This window comes from Prunus dulcis, chromosome 8 (genome assembly GCF_902201215.1).
Source record: "Prunus dulcis chromosome 8, ALMONDv2, whole genome shotgun sequence".
Taxonomy (NCBI): domain Eukaryota; kingdom Viridiplantae; phylum Streptophyta; class Magnoliopsida; order Rosales; family Rosaceae; genus Prunus; species Prunus dulcis.
This window is the reverse complement of record NC_047657.1, coordinates 18,220,361-18,242,478: the sequence shown is the minus strand read 5'-3', so window position 1 is coordinate 18,242,478 and position 22,118 is coordinate 18,220,361. Positions and strand designations below refer to the sequence as shown.

At 37.4% G+C, this 22,118-nt stretch overlaps 4 protein-coding genes across 5 annotated transcripts; 1 reads left to right on the top strand and 3 right to left on the bottom strand.

Moving 5' to 3' along the window:
• Positions 1-492: 492 nt before the first annotated feature.
• LOC117638853 (LOB domain-containing protein 29-like) lies at positions 493-1,338 on the bottom strand. Its single transcript, XM_034374008.1, has 2 exons — positions 1,060-1,338; positions 493-933 (listed from the first exon to the last, which is right to left on the bottom strand). The coding sequence occupies exons 1-2, from the start codon at positions 1,336-1,338 to the stop codon at positions 493-495; spliced, it is 720 nt and encodes a 239-aa protein (XP_034229899.1).
• Positions 1,339-11,258: 9,920 nt separating this feature from the next.
• On the top strand, positions 11,259-12,125 carry LOC117638662 (uncharacterized mitochondrial protein AtMg00810-like). The gene has a single exon (XM_034373756.1). It carries the CDS (start codon positions 11,259-11,261, stop codon positions 12,123-12,125), a length of 867 nt encoding a protein of 288 aa, XP_034229647.1.
• A 1,181-nt stretch (positions 12,126-13,306) lies between these two features.
• Positions 13,307-14,052, bottom strand: LOC117638661 (LOB domain-containing protein 29-like). Its single transcript, XM_034373755.1, has 2 exons — positions 13,774-14,052; positions 13,307-13,663 (listed from the first exon to the last, which is right to left on the bottom strand). The coding sequence occupies exons 1-2, from the start codon at positions 14,050-14,052 to the stop codon at positions 13,307-13,309; spliced, it is 636 nt and encodes a 211-aa protein (XP_034229646.1).
• A 4,004-nt stretch (positions 14,053-18,056) lies between these two features.
• On the bottom strand, positions 18,057-22,000 carry LOC117636304. 2 transcript variants are annotated; one of them, XM_034370741.1, is made up of 8 exons: positions 21,766-22,000; positions 21,362-21,664; positions 21,036-21,250; positions 20,532-20,882; positions 20,210-20,410; positions 20,002-20,072; positions 19,226-19,365; positions 18,057-18,524 (listed from the first exon to the last, which is right to left on the bottom strand). In XM_034370741.1, exons 1-8 carry the CDS (start codon positions 21,809-21,811, stop codon positions 18,172-18,174), a joined length of 1,680 nt encoding a protein of 559 aa, XP_034226632.1. In that variant the 5' UTR covers positions 21,812-22,000; the 3' UTR covers positions 18,057-18,171. The 2 variants fall into 2 exon arrangements, with proteins under 2 accessions (XP_034226632.1, XP_034226633.1); XM_034370742.1 differs by having other exon boundaries at positions 21,036-21,235; positions 21,766-21,996.
• Positions 22,001-22,118: the final 118 nt, after the last annotated feature.

Below are 22,118 nucleotides of genomic sequence, written 5' to 3'. Positions count from 1 at the left end.
AGTTAGCTCTGGCCATTAGATTTGTCCAGTAGGTGATGAGATCAAATTAAACAATAGAATATAATTGCACCTTGCAAGATAATTAATTTTTGAAATGCAACAAACTAGGTTTATATATGAAGGGGTATTGACAAAGCAAACTGCTAGGTCAAAAATCTAGGTCTACATTAGGTCCAATAAACAAAGAAAGATAGCTCAATCAGGATATCATGAGATCTATCCAGTCCTGTCAGAGACTCAGAGAAATGAAACTATTATTCTTCTACTAACATAAAAAAATTACACTAGCTTAAACATATATAATAGGTAGGGTTTCCACTCGTATTAACATTTCTAGGGTTCAATATAATCCCCAGCTTAACTATCAGCAACAAATTTTAAAGCGCATGTTTCTAAGTATGCAGAGATGAAATTCAAAACTGAACACAGTCATTTTAACTGATGATATATATAGAACTCTTGCACCAGTATACTCATCGACAGGCCGTCACCTCATGAATGCTGGTGAATGTAGCTGAAAGCCACTGATTGAAGTTCATCAGCATCCTGAAAACCCCATTGCCTGTTGTAATTTGTTTGCATGCCAAAAGAAGACATGGAATGAGAAGTGCCCTCTTCGAAGCTGCCATATGAAACATTTTCTTCTGGGATATTCACTGAATTTTCGTAACTCCCATTAACAGAGTTATTTGAATTCATAATTTCATTCTCATAGTATGATGTAGTTCCAGGATTCTTGATGTGGGTTGAATTGAACTGTGGCATGGAGTTTGATGAATTTTCCAACTCATGAAACCAACTTTGAGCTTCCTCAGTGTGAGAAGGAAGTTTCCCATAAAATTTCTCATTAGGGTTTGCTACAGCAGAGCCATTGACAAAGCTTTGAGCTGCTTGATCCTTGAGGGAAGCTAACTGTGCTTGTAAGTTGACCACCTGAAAAGTTCAAACCAAAAGCATATATTCATCAGTTACTTGAACATACAATCTGAACAAAAACCCAATTAGGTTTTATATATTTTTTCCACAAGTTCAAGGTCAAAGGGTACTAAATTGATTAACCTGCTGTTGGAGAGCAAAAATATGTGAAACACAGCCATATATGGGATCTTGAAGTCTGGCTTGAGCTTCATATGATATTGTCACCGCGGCTTCGCAACGATCGCTCAACGGAAGGTGAGCTAAAAGCTTCGACACATTGCTTGCGCCAAAAACCTTGTGGATGGCAGAAAAATGGGTAGCTCCCTGTTCATGGCAGAAATAAGGAGCAAAAATACACCCTCTCACACATTTTCTTCTCAAGAACTTGCAGGCTCCACAAGGAGAACCAGAACCAGCCATGGTTTTGATGATCTTTTTTAATTGGGAGGGTTTTTTGTTTTTTGTTGGTGATTTTTGCTCTGTTAGCTAGCTTCATTTGTGCTCAGCATTATCACCACCATGTTTATAAACACAAGAGGAAGAGTGGAGTTGATTATAAAATAATCATTAATTAATTGCATTAGGTCCCCTTAATGGGGAACATACTTCATTATTTTTATCCCTTTACCTTCCATCTCAAATTTCTATGCTCCCATTCTCATATTAGATTCCATTCTACATCCTTATACGACAAAAGAGCTATACCACAAACCAACCCCATTTCTATCAATTTTAGCTTCATTCTTTGTATATGTAGTTGGTTAGTAATACATGTAGAGCCACATTAATTATCAAATAGAACCCATATTTAATTTTAAACCTCTCTGCAAAGCATCTACTATTCATATATACTTGCAACAAATGTAGCATAATTAGCCCTAAAAAAAAAAAAAAAAATTAAGACGGATTTGAATGGTAAAATTTGGATTGGTCTAGGGTTTTATTTAAACAACGCCGGACAAAATTGCGGTCATTAGACAAGCTCACATTACTAACTATTTGATTAGCTGGATAAGAGAATTGATTAAGTAATCAAAACCCAGGTTGGGGAACTGCTGGACCGTTCCTCTTAAATTATAGAAATGGGAGACAAAAGTATTTCAATAGTTAATTAGTACGGAGTTCCACAAATCGAAGGAAGAACATTTTTAATCAGATCCAATAAGCGCGTGATCAATTTAATTGAATGTTAAAACATATTTGGTGGAATGTGCCAATGTGATTATTTGGATTCATTGGGCATATACAATACCAAATTGGTTCGTGCAAGATAAAGAAAACTAAAAATTAAAAAGCATATTCGAAGAATGAATGAAACAAGAGATAATGACACTGAAATGCAACGTTTGGTGCCCAGGGAAGCAGAAACATTAGGGGGAGAGAGAGAGAGGATTTTTCTGCTCCTTTCCGTTTCTCTTCTTTGCTTTGTTTAAGTTATGGAGTCACGGTTTGTCTGAGCAATACAGTGTATTAATAATTAAGTAATCTTATATAATCTTAATCACTTTTGGTTTGTCACCCACAGCTACAAACATGTAGACGTGCGCTTAGCCCCACACCCCCCCAAACTTAATAATGACACCCTAACTTATTAAATAAATACCACTCCTCCCCCCCCTCTCCTCCTCTTCTTTCCAGCTCCCATTTTTTTTTCTGCTTGCTTCTATCATTTATAGCAGAAATACAAATAAAAACAGCTGCTAAATAGCTAATTAATCCCATTTTTCTGTTTGCTTCTATGGCTAAGAGTTTGTGCATATGTGGTCCTTCACACTAGTACTAACCCACAATCTTTGTGATCTACTATACGTTAAAGTTTTTCAACTTTCTCGAGTGATGAGATGAGATTCATGATATTGTGAAATTCATCCGTGTAAAATAGTGAGAGATTTGAAAAAGAACGTCGTTAGAGAAAAGAATTGGGTTTCACATAACATCTTCCTTTTAATTTGTTTCTTGGTTAATACATCTCATTAATTTAACTTTACCGAATCAATGTACTTGCACTGTTAAAGCAAAACCCGGAATTATAATCCCAAATCCAAATGGGATATGAATTGCAAATGGCACCTGTCATCAGGAGGGGTTTGAGCATGGCACGGTGCCAAGGACCTCATTGGCAGCCATTACCACAAAGGAGGAATGACTTTGAGTAATGTGCATTTGTTGGCCACTTGGGCATGGAAATGAAAAGGCAGAGGAATGTTGGCGACAAGAAGGCATACAAATTAATTAAGAGGGGATAATATTAATCAAATAATTGCTTTTCGACTTTGATGTATATGGAAGGAATTCAACTAATCTATAAAGGAGGACACCAATTGTGTACACATCTGTCTAAACTTTGTCTACAAACTTTTAGGGATAATTAAAGAAATATAGAGAACCCTAATTGCATATATGTTTCATGTGATGCTAAAGCCATACATTATGTGGGTTCGGGCATTGCTCACAGTTTTTTGTGTCTTTTCCTTTTTCTTTTTCTACCCCTTAATAATAATTGTGAAAATCTCAATGCATGCAAGTACTTTATTGGAACCATTTTTTAAAATAAATATTGCACCCATTATTAGGTTATGAGATGATCATCTGTTTAGAAAACCGTATAAAAAAGCGTAAACTTAGAGAGAGAGAGAGAGAGAGAGAGAGAGAGAGAGAGAGGTTAGGAAGGGGGGTGTTGGGTGGCAAGTAAGGCTCGGGGATGGGGCGTGGGTGCGGCTGGGGTTGGGGGTGGAGGTGGGAGTGAAATAGAACAACCATAAAAGATGCGCTTGAAACGACCTATTTTGTCATTATTTTTAATCAAAATGAAAGGAAGATGGATGAGACGATTATGTGTAAGTTGTCGATAAGTTATGTTCTAGTCTTGTAAATGGATACCGTGCACATTTCAAGTGATTGGGTATTTGTGTTATTATTATAATTTTAGTGTAAATAACAATTTTTTTTGGTTGTTATGGTAATTTCAAATAGTATAAGAACAACCAAATTGTTAAGGTAGAAAATTAGAATTATTTTGTTTCTTTATTTTAAAATTAAAAAGTTGAATAAAAGAGAGCAAGATGACAAAGGCTGAGAGACAGCCGTTAATATTCCTCGGGATTGCGGTGCACGTGGTGAATAAGAAATCGCGAAATGGAATCTATCTCTTTGCTTCCTTCAATTATGATGTTGACACGCCGCACGAGTGGCACTATTTCTTTCAGACCTGGGGGTCCCACGCTAGCAATCGCCACATCACCACCAGCTAGAGGATTAGCAAAACGATAAAATAAGAGTCATGACCCAGCTCTGTTCCAAGTTCTGAAACTGTCAGTAGGAAACTTACAAGACCTCTGGTCAATAACTTGCAAATTATTACTACGCCAAATCTCATATTTTATTAACCTTGGGATCCTACCGTACGTGCTTAAATCATAATAAACAGCATACTATCAAGATTAATAAATTAATTGTGGATTTTACAAGCGACAATCATCAACACTCGAGTGTGTGATGTGTGAGCAACGGATGCTTAGCATTGCTTTTATAAGCACGAGTCGTATATATCTAGTTTCACCTCAAAATCAAATTGGAGTGATCATTCATACACGATTTTATTTCGTTAAGTATAATTATAAGAAGTCCAAGGCGTTTTCCTGTGTTGCCATAGTTGACGACTCATCCAAGACGACAACTAGGTTTGGTCTGACCACTTAAGGCAAGACGATAATGAGAGAGAGACCGTTTGAGGCAATATAAAGATAAGAGGTTGATGAGATCACACTGTAAAGGAAAAGAGAGATGACCTACAAAGTGGGATAGGGAAGAAGAAAGGGGTGAAATGTAGAGATGATGAAGAGAGAAGATAAAGAGAAAGATGAAAAAAAAAAAAGTGTAATTCGTTAGGGTTTTAGTCTAAAATGAAACAAAAATTGTACTTTTGAGATTTTTGTTGATTTAACTGCCTCAATTTAGCCGAGTCCATCGGTTTATCGATTCATAAACTATATAATATAACTTACACTCCAATGTGTGCCGTACCATATAGGAAAAACAGATAGTGTGCATTTCAGCGTTGGAGTGTATGGGTTAGCACCTTCAAAGATTCTAGTACTTGATAATTAAAAGTGCAAATTGGCAAGGAGATTATTTTTTCGATTTCATGCCCAAACCAATAAATTATATAGCCAATTGGTTATTATTTCGATGTCATGCCCAATTATTGTGTCAGAATTGCATTGGTAACAACATATTTTTGCCAATAATGAGAGTATACTATATTCACTTTGGAATTTGTAGTCTTGCATTGCTTCCAATTGAGTTGATCGATAAAATCCCCCTTCGTCTCAATTAAAATAGTATTGCATCTTTTTTCTTTCTTTTTTCTTTATCCAAACTTTATATTCCAACAAATATATATGTCACTCATTTGTATTGAAAATTCAGTAATAATACAACATGTTTCCACAAATTAAAGTTTTTATTTTATTATTATCATGAAACACAAAAAGATTCAAATTTAAAACCTCTTTCATACACTATTAAAAAGAAAAATACCAAAATAATAAAGCTAATTAAAATCCTTCATCACATTATCACATAGAAGGTTTATTTAAATTATGTTAAGCAAAAGATTATATTTGAAAATGGGGCTAAGTTTTGTTCCTCTTTGACCAGTCAAAGCCCGACATCCAGGTTGCATATGGGCCATGGCACGTGTGGATGATTACCCACATATAGGGTATACTTTGGTTTCAATCTAGAAGAAAATATATCAACAACTTCTTCATGTTTGTTTTAAGTCAGCTAATAAGTTACATGAAACCCAATTGTAATATACTTTAATAATGGGGTGTTAGTTGAATTAACCCAGATCTTTAGTATGCTCTCAAATGGTCCTGAGTTTAAGTCTCCATGATAGTCGTGTGTGTGAGTTTTCCCCTTCCCATTTTAACTTTGGCAAAAAAAACACTGTAATATATCTTGATGTAACTCGGCTTCAAAAAGATCAATTATAAAGTTGAAATGATTGAGAAAGTTTAATTAAGCTCTTAATTATTAATTGAAGCTTCGTTTATAGTATAATTGATTAAGAGGCCATATTCCTCTGGATGTTCAAACTTCAAACACATGAAACATCGACTTCGGTTCTGAGAACAAACAAAAGGCATTGAAAGCCCTCTTGCTTGATGATGGAGGAACAAAAGTAGGCAGAAAAGCTTCACTATAAAATTTTAATTAAGATATATATATACACACAATTGCTTGTGGGGTAATTAATTAGGATTTTTATTAAAATTAATTGTAGTTGGAACAGGGGGCAATTGTTCAAAGTCCAACGTGTTATGGGGGATGAGCCAGAAATATATAATGAGTTAAGAGAAAACAGTAAGCTACGTTGTCGTTTCATCTCAATGGTCATTAGCAGAGAAGATTATGAGAAGGATGGCTTTGTTTTTGTCTGCTAAATTTGATCACGACGTACGGAGAGCCTTTGATCAATGACTTAGGCGTGTTTATACTATTAATTTAACTTTAATATTTGCTAATCACAGGTGGAGACAACCTGGGAGAACCCAACAGATGAGTCTAGGATATATATAGAAAGTTAACTTGTTGATCGAGTTATTTTGAAGATTTTTTTGTTGACGTGAGTCTCCTTATTAATTAAGGAGATTTATTTTCTTGATTAATCAAGGAGATTTACTTTCTTATTTTATATAGTTGACAAATTATTGTATAATTAGGAGATACTATCATTACTGTATCTATTTTCTTGTAAAGCACTCATGTAAACTCTTATATATACATTCTCATGGAGAAGAATAAAACTTAACCTAAAATTCAAACCATATTCATATTTTAGCATGATATCAGAGCCAGGTTAGTCTACGTGTGAAAGCCCAACGGCCACACGTGCTCCATGTCACCTAATATGAGTTGCCCATGTATTAGGCTTGAAAATTCGTCACACGTGCCGGGGGATGTGAGAATGTGAAGATAAAGAGTCTCACATTGGAAAGTTGAGAAACCTAGTAAGGGCTTATAAGGAGTTGCGCTACTCCCTCCATTGCCACCTCAACTTCCTTCACTTTTGACCAGGGGCTTAGCCTATAGTAGTAATGATAAGGAGATAATAAGGTCCTACAAAATGTCGTTTTAAATGCAATTAACTTCTGAGTTTAGCAAGGGATCAAGGGGTCAAGCTTAGTTTGACTAATGTTCACATGAAAGCCCTAAGAATATCCTTCTATAATTTAAATTCATTTCTCTCTTCCATACTGACTAGATTTGTTGTATTTACAGTTGTAAGTTTCCATCGATTAAGACTCTCTTCACGCGCAAATTTATAGTATCTGCTGGAATTGACCTTTTATGAGGAGAGATTTCTGGATGTCACACACTCATGAGTTCATCGTACACGTTACGTAACTTAGTCACCCGTGATAAGTGTTAGAGTATAGTGCTTTAGATTGTGACACATGTCATAATCTTACTGTAGTAGTTAATTTGTTTGTTATCTGTAACTATATAGAAGACTTTCTCATGTAATTACTAATTGATAAAGTGAATATATCAGATTTTTCTCTCTAGCTTCTCTCTCTAGCTTCTCTCTCTCTCTCTCTCTGCTCTTGATTCAATATACAAGATTATAGTATATGTTTGATCTGCTGATATAGATTAACATGGTATCAATCGCCATTGTTGCTTACGCTTGAAGTTTTTCGATCCTCTGTTGCTTCCGCATTCTCTGATTCGGCTCATTGTCTTTCTCCGATTCAATACTTCGTCTTCTCCACTTTCTGCTTTCTGAAATTTTCTAGGGTTTCGTGTTTATATTCCTTTCTTGATCGGTCCTTTCTGAATCTTGCACAGCAAGTGTTTGTTGTATTGTCTCACTCACGTGTTGATCTTGCAATCCCGATGGTGACTGCTTCGCAGCTTCAGTTGCTTCAATCTCCAATTACGGCCCTTATTTCCTCCATTTCTACGTCTGTTAATGTCAGGCTGGATGATTCGAACTACCTCAATTGGAACTTTCAGATGCAACTTTTGCTTGATAGCAATGGAATCATGGGGTATGTTGATGGTTCGATCCCTTGCCCATCTCAACACGGTTCGACCTCTGATGAATCTGGTATCATTTCTTCTTCTCCAACTGATGAATATATAGTATGGAAAATGCATGATAGAGCTATTATGCAATTGATCACTGCAACATTGTCACCTATTGCTATGTCCTGTGCGATTGGTAGCACTAGCTCCAAGGATCTGTGGATTAGGCTAAAAGAACAATTTTCCACTGTATCTCGGACTAGCATTTTTCAGATGAAATCTAATTTGCAAACAATTAAAAAGGGTTCTGATTCAATATCTCAATATCTTCATCGCATTAAAGAAGCTAGGGACTATCTTTCTGCTGCTGGGGTATACTTTGCGGATGAAGACATTGTCATTCTTGCCTTGAATGGACTACCTGCTGAGTATAACACTTTCAGATGTGTTATACGGGGGCGTGAAAGTGTGATTTCCCTGAAAGATTTTCGCTCACAGTTACTTGCAGAGGAAATCATTGTTGAACATTCAGTTCATCCTCCTCTTTTGACAGCTATGGTTGCTAATACAGGTTCTACTTCCACAAAAGGGCCTCCTTTTCAGCCTCAGAATTTCTCCTCGACTCTTGGTCCATCTCAGGTGGCCACTAGAGGTTTTACACCTTATAATGGGAACAAGAACAAGGGTAGAGGCAGATTCACTCAGGGATCTAGATTTTATAATTCTAGACCAGTGTTTTCCCCTATGGCACATGTGCTTCCCAACTCTAATCCTGGAGTTCTTGGTCAATCACCTGGTCAACAATTTGGAAGTCCTTCTGCACCCATGATTCAAATCTGTCAATTATGCAACTCTGAGGGACACACTGCACCATTTTGTGGGGCTTCTCATGAGAAACCCAATTGTCACATCTGTGGTAGAAGTAATCATCCCACCTGGTATTGCTTCTATAATGATAAGGGTCCAAACTATATTGGACTGCATACCACTGCTTCATATTCTCCACGGTCATCCTATCCTGTGCAACCACAGAATTTGCAGTATACTACATATCAAGCTCCTCCTCAGCATTCATCATTCACACCTTCACAGTTTCGGGCTCCGCAACCTTCTCTGCAAGCCATGCACACAGTGCTCAATTCTGCTTCTCAGTCATCCTGTTCTTCAGGTTCCTCTCCGGTGTGGCTCACTGATTCCGGTGCCACCAATCATATGACGGCTGATTTGACTAATTTGTCACTGGCCTCACCGTATCCCACAAATGAAACAATTCATACTGCAAATGGTGAAGGTTTGAATGTGTCTCATGTTGGTCATTCTACTATTCATACATCAGTTTCCCCAATAAAATTGAACTCTGTGCTCTATGTTCCTCAATTAACTCAGAACCTGTTGTCATTACATCGACTTTGTCTTGACAATAATTGTTGGCTTATATTTGATGCCTTTTGTTTTTGGATTCAGGACAAAGCCACAGGGAGGATCCTTTACAGAGGCTTGTGCAGTAATGGACTATATCCTATCCACTCCTTGTCCACTTCAAACTCACCGACGCCTTCTTAAGCTAAGGCATTTCTTGGCCAACTTGTTCAGTCTAATCTGTGGCACCATAGGTTAGGTCATCCTACCAATAATGTTGTTTCTCTGATGTTGAATAAAGCTAATGTCCATGTCCCCAAAACCTCATCCCCTATGATGTGTCATACATGTCTAGAAGGGAAATTTAGCAAACTACCTTTTCCACAACATCTCAATAAATCTGTAACTCCCTTTGAAACTATTCATACTGATTTGTGGGGTCCTGCACCCTGTATATCAGTTGATGGTTATCGATACTACACCATCTTTGTCGATGAATGTACTAGATATTGCTGGATCTTTCCATTAATAAACAAGTCTGATTTGTTCTCTACCTTTGTTGCCTTTTATTCCTTTGTTGTTACTCAATTTTCTGCTTTAATTAAAATTCTTCAAATTGATTTGGGGGGAGGGGGGAGAGTATACCAGCAACAAATTGACAAAATTTCTTCTTGAAAAAGGCATTTCACATCACCTCTCTTATCCATATACTCCTGAACAAAATGGGGTTGCTGAGAGGAAACATAGGCATATCATTGAAACCACTATCACCTTATTACAAACAGCCAAATTGCCATCTCAGTTTTGGTCCTATGCTTGTCAAACAGCCACATATCTAATCAATCGTATGCCTACTGCTGTTCTTTATAACAAATCTCCTTTTGAGATGTTATTTGGGACATATCCAACCCTTACTCACCTTAGAATTTTTGGATGTGCCTGTTTTCCTCTACTCAAACCATATAATAGCACCAAATTGCAGGCCAAAACTACAAAGTGTGTGGTTATTGGGTATGCCACCAAATATAAAGGCTATTTGTGCTATCATGTGCCTACAAAGAGAGTGTTTGTCTCTAGGCATGTTATCTTTGATGAACACCATTTTCCCTCCACAGACTTATTGCCTACATATTCAAACACATTCACATCAACACAATCATGTCCAAGTTCCAATTGTCCTGTGCCTATTGTTACTACCGAGAATGTAGTTGTCACATCCTTTCCAGATTCTACTCCTCCAACTTCTAGTGTCCCTAGACCTGCACCATCACATATACCTGCCTCAATATCCTTAACACATTCTGCCTCCGATTTTCCTGAAGTTTATCCAAGTTCTCAGTCCATTGCTGCTCCAATTCCAGCCTCTCCTCAGATCCCTGTGGCCCCTGACATCAGATCTAGTTCTGGATCCGAAACACATGATTTTACACCTGATACTTTACAAGTAGTGTTGTCCATTCCTCCACTCAATCTGCATCCCATGCAAACTAGAAGCAAGAGTGGGATTATTAGAAAGAAGGCTCTCTTAGCAAGTGTTCAGGACTCTGGGGGAGCTGATATGTCCTTGGTTGAACCAGTTAGTTACAAGTCTGCAATCAAAGTCCCTGTGTGGTTACAGGCAATGCAAGAAGAAGTTAATGCTTTACATACTCAAGGCACTTGGAGTCTAGTTCAATTGCCAGCAAATAAGAACCTCATTGGATGTAAATGGATTTTCAAGATTAAGAGACACTCAGATGGGTCTATTACCAGACACAAAGCACGGTTAGTTGCTAGGTTTCAGTCAAGAACCTGGATTGGATTATGGGGAGACTTTTAGCCCTGTGGTGAAGCCTACCACAGTCAGGTTAGTTCTTGCTCTTGCTGCCCATTTCAATTGGCCTCTTTGACAATTAGATGTCAAAAATGCATTTTTGCATGGCATCCTACAAGAGGAGGTCTACATGTCTCAACCTCCTGGTTTTGAAGATCCATCTCATCCTTATCTTGTGTGTAAACTACTTAAATCCCTATGTGGGCTAAAACAAGCTCCTAGGGCCTGGAATGACCGGTTTACTCAGTTTCTTCCTTCTTTGGGTTTTGAAAACACATACTCTGACTCCTCATTGTTTGTTAAGCATGTTGGTCATGAGATTGTGGTTCTGCTTCTCTATGTGGATGACATCATTATAACTGGCAGTGCTTCTGGTGCAATTACACAAGTTATTAGTGCTCTTACTACTGAGTTTGATATCAAGGATTTAGGGTTGCTCCACTATTTCTTAGGGATTCAAATCACTAAAACTGCCACTGGTTTGTTTTTGTCACAAACCAAATATGTGGCAGATCTATTGGTTAAATATGAAATGTTTGATGCTAAACCCTGTGATACCCCATGGCTTCCTTACAACCGGTTACTCAAAGAGGATGGGGATCCTTATTCCAATCCTAAGTTGTATAGAAGTATTGTAGGGGCTCTACAATACTTAACTTTCACAAGGCCAGATATTGCCTTTTCTGTGCATCAAGTCTGTCAGTTTATGCAGAATCCAATGGTATCCCATTTTACTGCAGTTAAACGTATATTACGCTATCTCAAGGGCACAATGCAATTTGGTATCTCATATACTATGGGAGATTTGCAGTTAAAGGCTTTTAGTGATGCTGATTGGGCAGGGGACCCTAATGGCAGAAGATCTACTACTGGTTTGGTGGTGTTTTTGGGTAACAATCCAATTTCGTGGTCCTCTAAGAAGCAACAAACTATTTCCAGATCATCAACCGAAGCTGAATATCGTGCTTTATCATTTTCCTCAGCTGAATTGGATTAGATCAAACAATTATTAGCATTTCTGCACATTCCACTACCTCGTGTGCCTGTCCTCTTTTGTGACAATCTCTCAGCCATTGCCTTATCTTTTAATCCTGTTCAGCATCAAAAGACCAAACACATAGAAATCGACGTGCATTTTGTTCGCGAAAGAGTATCACTGAAACAACTCTCTGTGCAATTTGTGTCTTCCCAAGAGCAGTTTGCTGATATTCTTACAAAGGGGTTGAGTGGTCCTCTTTTCAGAACTCATTGCTGTAATCTCATGCTTGGTTCCTCACAACATGCTCTTGAGGGGGGATGTTAGAGTATAGTGCTTTAGATTGTGACACATGTCATAATCTTACTGTAGTAGTTAGTTTGTTTGTTATCTGTAGCTATATAGAAGACTTTCTCATGTAATTACGAATCGATTAAGTGAATATATCAGATTGTTCTCTCTAGCTTCTCTCTCTAGCTTCTCTCTCTCTCTCTCTCTCTCTCTCTCTCTCTCTCTCTGCTCTTGATTCAATATACAAGATTCTTGTGATTAACCTTGGATGCTACTAAACGCCTAGGGCTGCCTAGGTGTTACATTGCACTCAATTCAGCCTAATTTTGCTTAGACACCTTTTGAAGGTGATTAAGATTATGGTGGGGGAGCTCGATCATTGATTATTGATTAAAGCGAAAGGCTCACGTTTCGTTATTATCTCCTTCATTGACAAACTTGAATTAAGACAAGGCAAGACCTTAGATATGGACTTGACTGAGTACTAACTTGTTGAATTTCACTTCCAAAGTCTGGTTTTATTATCTGGCATGATCTCATTACCTGAATAGTTACAACACAAAAGCAGATGGAGATGGGCTGGCATAAGAAAGCAACAAAGAGAGAAACTAAAGTATATGTCTTTCCATTAATTATTAATTTCTGAAGTTAAAGAAACTAGAGAAAATGGTTTTGGCTATTTGTCATTCGAAAAATGCCTTCTTCTTCATTAGCGCCCCGAAAACATCTGACATCTCTTGAGGCTTACATATATATTACTGGCTATCACATTTCTGGTGTGAAAAAATAAGAAGAAATAAAAACCCTACTGCGTGTGGCCTTTGACATTATTTGTGAGTGTAGTTTATAAACACTCCTAGGGTTCCTAGTTAGCATGAGCAATTAAATTCAAAACTGGCAAAATCCCTCTTTCAATCGTGATCTTGATCGAAACCCCATTGCATATTGCTCATCTGCATGTCTAGTGAGGACATTGAATTAGAAGCCTCTCCATCCCCATAGCTGCCGTACATGTCATTTAGTACTTCCGGAATCATGAAATTTCGGTCACCCTCAAAAGAATTCGAATTCTTGTTTTCGGAGTAAAATGGCAGCATTGAATCATTAATGTTGTTGAGGTTCATACTTTGTGGCATCAATATGTTTGAACTTTCCGACTGAGGCCAACTCTGCACATTCATATTGTACTTCTCAATTGGGTTCGCATTGGAAAAGCCTTTAGCTGCTTGTTCCTTGACAGAAGCTAGTTGTGCTTGTAAACTAATAACCTGCAAAGCAGTTAAATTTATGAGTTAATCGTCATCTGTTGAGATTAACGAAATAAAAGTTAATCAGGGAATGTTAAATATTTCAATGATTAACTAGGATTAATTACAACCTGCTGCTGGAGAGCAAAAATATGGGAAACACAGCCATAAATAGGGTCTTGAACCCTGGCTTGAGCTTCATATGAAATTGTAAGTGCAGCTCTGCATCGATCGCTCACCGGAAGTTGAGCAAGCAATTTCGACACGTTGCTTGCCCCAAAAACCTTGTGGATCGCGGCGAAATGAGTGGCACCCTGTTCATGGCAGAAATAAGGTGCAAAAATGCAACCTCTAATACATTTTCTTCTCAAGAACTTGCAAGCTCCACAAGGAGAACCAGAACCTGTCATATTGATGTTTAAGAGTTTAATTTGGAGTGGTTTATGGCTTTGAAATTAATATATGGTTTTATCTGTGCTATGTGCATAGCATCACTCCAGGCTTATAAATATTGCCAGGCCTAGAGTTAGAGTGTGGGGGCAGAGTTAATCATATTACAATGAATACTTAATTAGAATAGGTTCCCTTTATGGGCTACAGGGTTTCACTACTATTCTTTCTTTTCCAATAGTCTACTAAATATTCATGCTCACAAATAAGATTCCTTAAAAGACAAAAGAGCCTATCAGATATCACAAACCAAACCCATATCTCTATTATTTCCTTTGATATTTGGATCCATTGTAATTTTTCTTTGTTGCTTATGTTCTGGATGTATTAATTCCAATATTAATGTGCTCTTGCTATAGCTAATTTGCTGCTAAAATAAGCGGTAACTGGTGATTATACTGGAGTGAGAGAAGGAGGTAATGTTGAAACCAGAGCAACTCTGTCTGAATGCATATTCCTCCAGGGTTTTCTTAATTCAACAAAACATATACAGATTTTCTCCTATGCGGACGTTCTGACGTTATTACCATGCGGACATCATGTATTTTCTACTACTCCTCCCTACTTTCCTCCTTATTGGGACGTCGGCATTTAATTATTATAGGCCAAATAAGATGTATATATACGAAGTCATTATTTATTTTTTTATGAAACAAAATTAAGACATATAACGTGCATGATTGAGTCAGTGACAGGCTAAATTGCATAAAATATTATTACATACATGAAATAGTAAAGCTGGCAATGGGTGTGTGGGATGCCATTGAACAATTGATGAAGCATCACACTATTTCATATTTCTCCGTATACAGATGGTACATGAACCTGATCATCCAGGCATGTTACTCCAGAACATTGATAAGGACTTAACTAAAACAGTCAATCTAAAAATATGGTATAAACAGAGTTACTTTTTATATAGTTATTGCTATTGGATAATGTTAGTCTGACAACATTTGGTAAATTGTTAATTAAGACCAGTATGTAATTTGTAAATGTATGGTCCTTCCTAATTGACAGTTTGACTACATAGAACATCAAAAAGTTCTTGAATCATCCTTACACTGTCACGTGGTGCTATTAATCCACATGTTATAATACATACGAAGATAACATTTGAGAAAGAGAACATTGGTCTCTTCATTAATGATTCAGGTATGTGTGAGTGTGACAACTCAATCTGCCAACTACATATAGATACTAAAGCTGACAAAGATGAATAACAATAAAAAGAGGTGAACATTTGTAACCCTTGATCTGTTCTTATGGCTATCGAACTCCACTTAGTGTAAATGATGGAAGCAGGCAAGATATGTTTGAGTTTTTAAATAGGAAAGCAACCGACAGATCATTCAATAAACAATGCAAAGTTGCCTAGACCAGACCCACAAGGGTCCATTAATGGAGGATCACTGTGAATCCGGATTATAAAAATGAAGATTGTACATATAGGGTTAATAATTCTCATTTAAGTACAGATAATCGAAGTTTAAAGGAGCCACTAAAGCTACAGAAAAGAAGCATATATTCTTGAAATGAATGAAACAAAAGATAGTGACACTGGAATACAACACTTCATCAGGAGGTGAGAGGAAGAGGGACAATATTGCCTTTCTAGTTTTTCAGGTCACGGCTTGTCGAGGAAATTAGTACTGTGCTAATGTCTCATTAGCTCATCTTAATTAAGACTTTGCACAATGGGGAGGCCCCACATCCCAACTAATCTAGTATACTAATTATAAAGTAATTAAGCTAATCCTTTCATCTAATGGAAAAGATGGGTTTAAACCTAAAGTAACCATTTTGTGCAGCACTCTAGGGTGGATGAAACTGAAAGGGTTTTGGACTAAGTTCCAAAAGAGATCGAAAATAAGGAATTATTTGGTATAAACAATTATGTGAAAGGGGTTATTTATAAATTGCAAGTTGGAATCTACACAGTTGAACGTATCAACTGGGGTTTGAGCCTAAACCAGACTGGCTCCGGAGCCATGTGTAATTGTTGGCCACTTAAAAAATATATGCTAATTAATGGGGTTATTAAATAATGGAGCTGTCCCACTAATAACATTCATAAACTCTTCTGTCTAAGTTAATTTATTTGGGCTTTGATAGGATATGCTCTTAGATGAAACCCCTTTTGCACTTCAAAGGTATTTTTAATTCATTAGAGTTTTTCTTATCAATTAGGAGGAAGCAAGAAACTTTGAGCAATATGTAAGTCTTCTAATAAAGCCACAAAACTTTGTGGTTTTGGGTACCACTATCTCATTTTCTCTAAGGAGGCCTTGAGGAGAACTTTGTGGTTTTGTTTTCCCTAATCCCTATTTCTTCTCAATATACTTTGATATCAAGGATTAATTAGTTGGTAATTATGCACATTTCTTCTTCTTTTTTTTTCTTTTGTTTTTTATCTGTTGGTTCATTTGCCTATACCGGGGAGACCATTGTGGCGCTATCCCAAGTCAATAACTGATTGACATGTATTTTTAACTTTCGGATATGGCAATGCGTGATTGGCTTGAGATACCGTCACAATAACATTCCCGTTACATGTCAGTTCTTTTATTTTTTGATCATATAGGATGTGAAAAAAAAATAATGCTGACAAGTGTCCTATTGACCAGTCAATCCGACACCAAGGTAGCAGATAGGGCCAGTGCACGTGTGTGTGGATGATTGCTTAAGTTCTTTGTTTCCAATTTCTTCCTCATTAATCTAGAAGACAGTAACAGAACTTGAGCTCATGTCTTTTCTTTTTTTTCTTTTTTTTTGGGTCAACAACTTCAGCTCATGTCAGTATGTTACGTACGTTCCCCAAATATATGTAACATGATTGTGCTCCACTCCAAACATAAGAAGATAATGAAATTATAATAAAAAAATCAAATGTTTAATTAAAAGTAAATTAAGCATGCAATCAGAAATTTCTTTTCCTGTACTGCAGAAGTTCAAACATCAACTTCTTATTAACCTGACGACATGAAAGACATAAGTAGAATGCTTCATTTTCAAGAGGTTGCAGGCAAACAGCAAATTACATTACATCATCTTTGTCTTTTTGCCCATCTTACATGCCTTAGTTTGGTTACAGCTCTATGTTTATATAAAAAAATAAAAATAAAAAATTCTTGTAGTTTGAATAGAGGGCAATTGTTCAAAGTCCAAACCATAATATAAGGGGTGATGTGGATTGGATTCATATGGTCTTCTAGTAAGAGCAATGAGGACAAATTGGGATGTAACTTCATTGAGGGTTAATCAATGATAGCTTGGTGATGGAGAAGGTTTTGTTTTTATTTGGTAAAGTATATGGTGAAGTGGAAATAGACCATGACTTTCTTTTCAAATACAGCTAAGAAAGCCATTCTCAGGCAAAGACAACAAAGGAGAAAGCTAATAGATTCTATGAACCTCATCTTAATTCATAGATTAACATGGCTTGAGTTATTTAATGTAATTTGCTATGCTGTAGAATTCTTTTCTATCAGGACCTTTCAATCCTTTGTTAAACGTTGATGCAAGTGGATTTCACAATAGCGTTTGACTAGCTTTCCGATGATTGCAGAAGTTACAATGAGACAACAATTTTGGCCAAACGTCCACAATTTCATCTTATTTTATTCTTTTTGGGTTTTCTATCTCCCTTTTGGGTTTCTTCAGGATGGTAGATGTGCTTTTCAGCTTGACATTGGATACGATCCTATAAATGCCTAGAAGCCTAGGTGTGGCTATTAATAATACAAACCAAGTCTTGCTTAGGTTCTAGGCATACCTTTCATGGCAGGTAATGGTGGGGGAATGAAGATAAGGAAATGCAAAACCCACCAGTAAAAAGAGATATAGGGTATGCCAGCTAGTCTGCAAATTGCAATGCTATAACTTTAGAAAACTGTTCAGCAAGAAATGAAAGCAGCCAATGGCATTGTCTATTCTTTGTACAGCACATTTTGTAGCATGACACTGGATGGAATATTGATCGATGAAAATTGATAAATCCCTTAAACATTGCAAAATTTATGATGGTTACAGTAAATCTTACATTTTTACAGATGAAAAATAAGAGCACTTTGTTTTGATCAATTATGAAGTTTGCCTTCATCATCAGAGGTGGGCAAACCTTTGAGCACATCTCTTAATGCATAGTAATGGCTAACACACCTGTGGTCTGTTATTATGTTGCTTGAGAGCACAATCCTCTGAAAATGTTCACCTGGATGCCTCTTCCATAGTGTAAAATACTCCCTGCTGCTGCTGCTGCCTGTTTGAGCATCCACATTCCTCTTTAGGTAGTAAACAGTGCCGGGTACAAATAACTCCTCGGGCACTTTACAGGCAGCTCCATTCTCAATAGCAACAGCATTATCTCTTACTTCTCTGTCATTTACAGGGACCCTGGAAGCCATAGGCATTTTCTTTATGACAGGACCATCTGTTCAGACAGCAAAAGATAATTTGGTGAAGGGAAGATCATCGGGTGTCAAGCTTAAATTAATGACTAATACAGGTATAATTCAAAATTTTCCTTTCATATGATGACCCATCTGTTGAGGTTTGACAAAACGACAAGCGTGGCTGCATTGATGATACAACAAAAATCCACAGTTCCATGATCCCAACAAAAAGAAACAACCTTCCCACCAACTACCATCAAGTTGATAACAATGAGAAATTTCCATTGCATCCACACCCTTACTCCTCCAATGCATTGTAAAGCATGCACATACATTCACAAATGCACCAATGCATCATGCATACATACAGAAACACAGTAAGCCAACAATTACAAAATTGAAGGCGAGAAAAATGCAACCTGAGATTATTTTTAAGTATCAAATCCACACATCAACTTCTACAGGATTAAATTTGGTCAACGACAGTAAAAATAGGGTAGTGATTTTCCCACTCCCCTTTTGTCCACTTCAACTCCCTTTTGTTTTTTTTTTTTTAAATACTTTTTACTATAACAAAAAAGAGAGTGTAAGTGGACAAAAGAGAAGTGGGAAAATCAGCTCCCTAAAAATATATATATACCACGTTTGTCACAAAATAAATGTCAGTAGGCAGCAAGGTCTAGACAATTGATAAGACAATAGCATTGGCGCATTCGGTAAAGAGCAAGGTGGGGATTACCTGAAGCATTTTTACTGCTCCCAAATTTTGCATAATCAGAGAGTTTCCGAGCAACATCTTGCACTGAAGACACAACCTGCTTTGCATTTGTAACCAAATCTATGACACTTCTCCAGTCTTCCTTCTCAACCACACTCATCCTGCAAAACATAACATAGAAACAAATAAGGGTGTAAGTTTCACATTTTGATAAGCCCTTGCAGTCGACATCAAATTTAATTGATGCTCACAACAGAAGTGACTTTTTCATACTAAGAGGTGATGAATGATGCTTCAAATTAACATAATTAAGTTAAAACTTTTTATTCAATTTGGAGCCACAATTATTCATGCCCAAATCCTTTGTTATTCCACAACAATCCAAGAAAGAGGAAAGCCTTAGACATGAACTAAAATAAGTACATAAATTTTTTAATTCCAAGTGGAAAAGGCTTACCATAGACCTGACCAAAAAGAAGTGTTCAGGCAAAGTCTTTTCCAGCAAAAGAATTGAAAGTCTTATGCTTATAGAATCACATAATATTCCATAGATTTCCAAATTTCCACAGAGCATGAATCACAATATGCAAGTTCAAGATCCTGAGTATTTGAACTCTGGAAACTTAGAAATTAAATGCTACACAATAACTAGTGCAACATTTGCTTTCTTAATCAGTTGGCACATGAAGAAATTTGGTCCTCCAACAACGACTAGTGTGCTTATTTTTCTCAACCTTTCTTGAAAGAGAGGTGACAGTGACACGAGCACGAGCCTCTGAAGAGGCAAATTTACTTACCAATCGGTTTGAAGAATTTCACTCCTCAACCTCGTTAGAGATGCCACACTTAGCCTAGGTATAATATCATCCTGCATAAAAAGATGACGTAACAATTTGAGAAGGGAAAAATACAAATAAACCAAATAAATTTAACAGCCAACGGGTATATATAATTAGAATAGAAGTGCTTCTTCTAACTAGTAAATAATCAAATGCATCTTCCCACCTGCATCACAACAGTTGTGACATAACTGGAGCAGCTTTCAGCAAGTTCTTTGGAGACACAAGGTGGCGTTGCATACCCCACCGCAGAGACAATCTCTGGGTTGAACCCCAGCTCCTTAGCTGACTTTTTACGGAGCATTATTGCTAGTAGAGCAGCTGTAGCACCTCCAAGCGAATGACCCACCAGCCTAAACTTAAATCCCTGTTAATGAATTGGGCTCAACTACAACCAACAATGACAACAAACTCTGGTTGGGGAAAAAAAGCATGAAATCCTTTGAACAAGAAGAACAAAGAAACGAAGGAGAGAAAAGATTCGCCACCTCATATTTCTCCAAGCACTTCCTTATATTTCCCATCTCGTGACTAAGAAACCAGCGAGCAGCTTCTGCAGTGCCAAAGTGGGTTGAATAACCCTCAAATGTGACTTCACCATCGCTTGAAGAAACAACATCAGTTATAAGGTCATATACAGTATGAGTACCACGGATTCCTAAAATCACAAGTTTTTTACGAGGGTCAATCCCTATATAATATCCAGGCCTCATCACACTGGAATTTTTGACAAATTTCAAGACACTGCTTTCTCGAAGCATGGTGTTCCTTGCAAGAGCTGCAGTAGTATCCTTATAAGAACCCTTTGCTAACTCAGAGTGGTAGATGAGATCTCGTACCTAAAACACAAAACCAATGCCAAATAATAACTAATAAGACCCGCCGGTCTAGCAGACTAAAACTTGACACACAACATAATGTGTTTATACAAAGTAATAGTAGAAGTACGAGAACATTATCATAATTAGAAAAAGGTTTGGTATTGGCATTACCATTGAATCTGAGGAGACCTGAACACCATTAACATCCTCAAATGGATTTACAGACGCTTGTCGAAGATAAATAAGAAACAAACCAATGGTGAGATCACTCAAACTCCAATCCTGAATTCCTGTCTTGCTGCGTTGGATGCTTGCAATGATCTCCGAGACTGATCGAGTGCTGGGTGGGGGTTTCTCTCCCACTCCATTTCCTGCAATTTTCAGAACTGAATAATCTTCATGCATAACTCAAACTACAATTTCCAAATTACCCAAATTCATTCAAAACCCATGACCACCCAAGTGCCCAAACAAGATAATCAAAACAGAAAACACACCTGTTGAGCTTGGCAGAGCCCACCTGCACAGTTGAAGAGCTGGTTCGAGAGCTCTGGGGAGCCAAGCAAGCTCCAACCCTTTCCACTTACTATCGATTAAATCATCGTCGTCACTAGAGTAGTTGCTAATGGCATCATGTTTGGGCCTCAGAGGAGCTTGAGGAGGAGCAGCAGTTTTCGTTTCTTTGAGTACCTCTGGCTCTACCTTGCCTACTTTCGAGCGTAGCGATTGAAACCGATTCACATAGCTATATATAAACCTCTGATACAATTGCTCTTTCTTCAGAAATCTTTGCATAAAATCTACACAGAAATTAACCAAAAACAGAAAAACGAAAATTTAATCTCTGCATTTCGAGAAGAGTAAAGGAACAAAGCAAAGTGCTTTAGTGCCTGGTGCTTACACAAATGGTTGAACAGATTCTTGGAGTAATTCTTAGCCATTTCCATAACAGAGAGAAAGAGATGGAGAGGAGGAGGCTATGAGATTTTAAGGCGGTTGACGTAGGCGGTGGCCGTGGAGGCGCATTGTACGGAAACACAAGACGAAAGTAGTCGAATCAGTTGGTTCTGGTCTTTTCCGGTTAAGACTAATGTGGGTTGGGCCGGTTCAAGAAAATTGGGTCAGCCCATATAGAGATCAGAGGCTCTTCTACAAATGTTGCCCTAAAGGCCTGAGCTTTCACTATAAATATCCAATCTTTAGGGTTTCTTTGGCATCACGATTTCAAAATATGAAGTTTGAAACAAGTAGCCG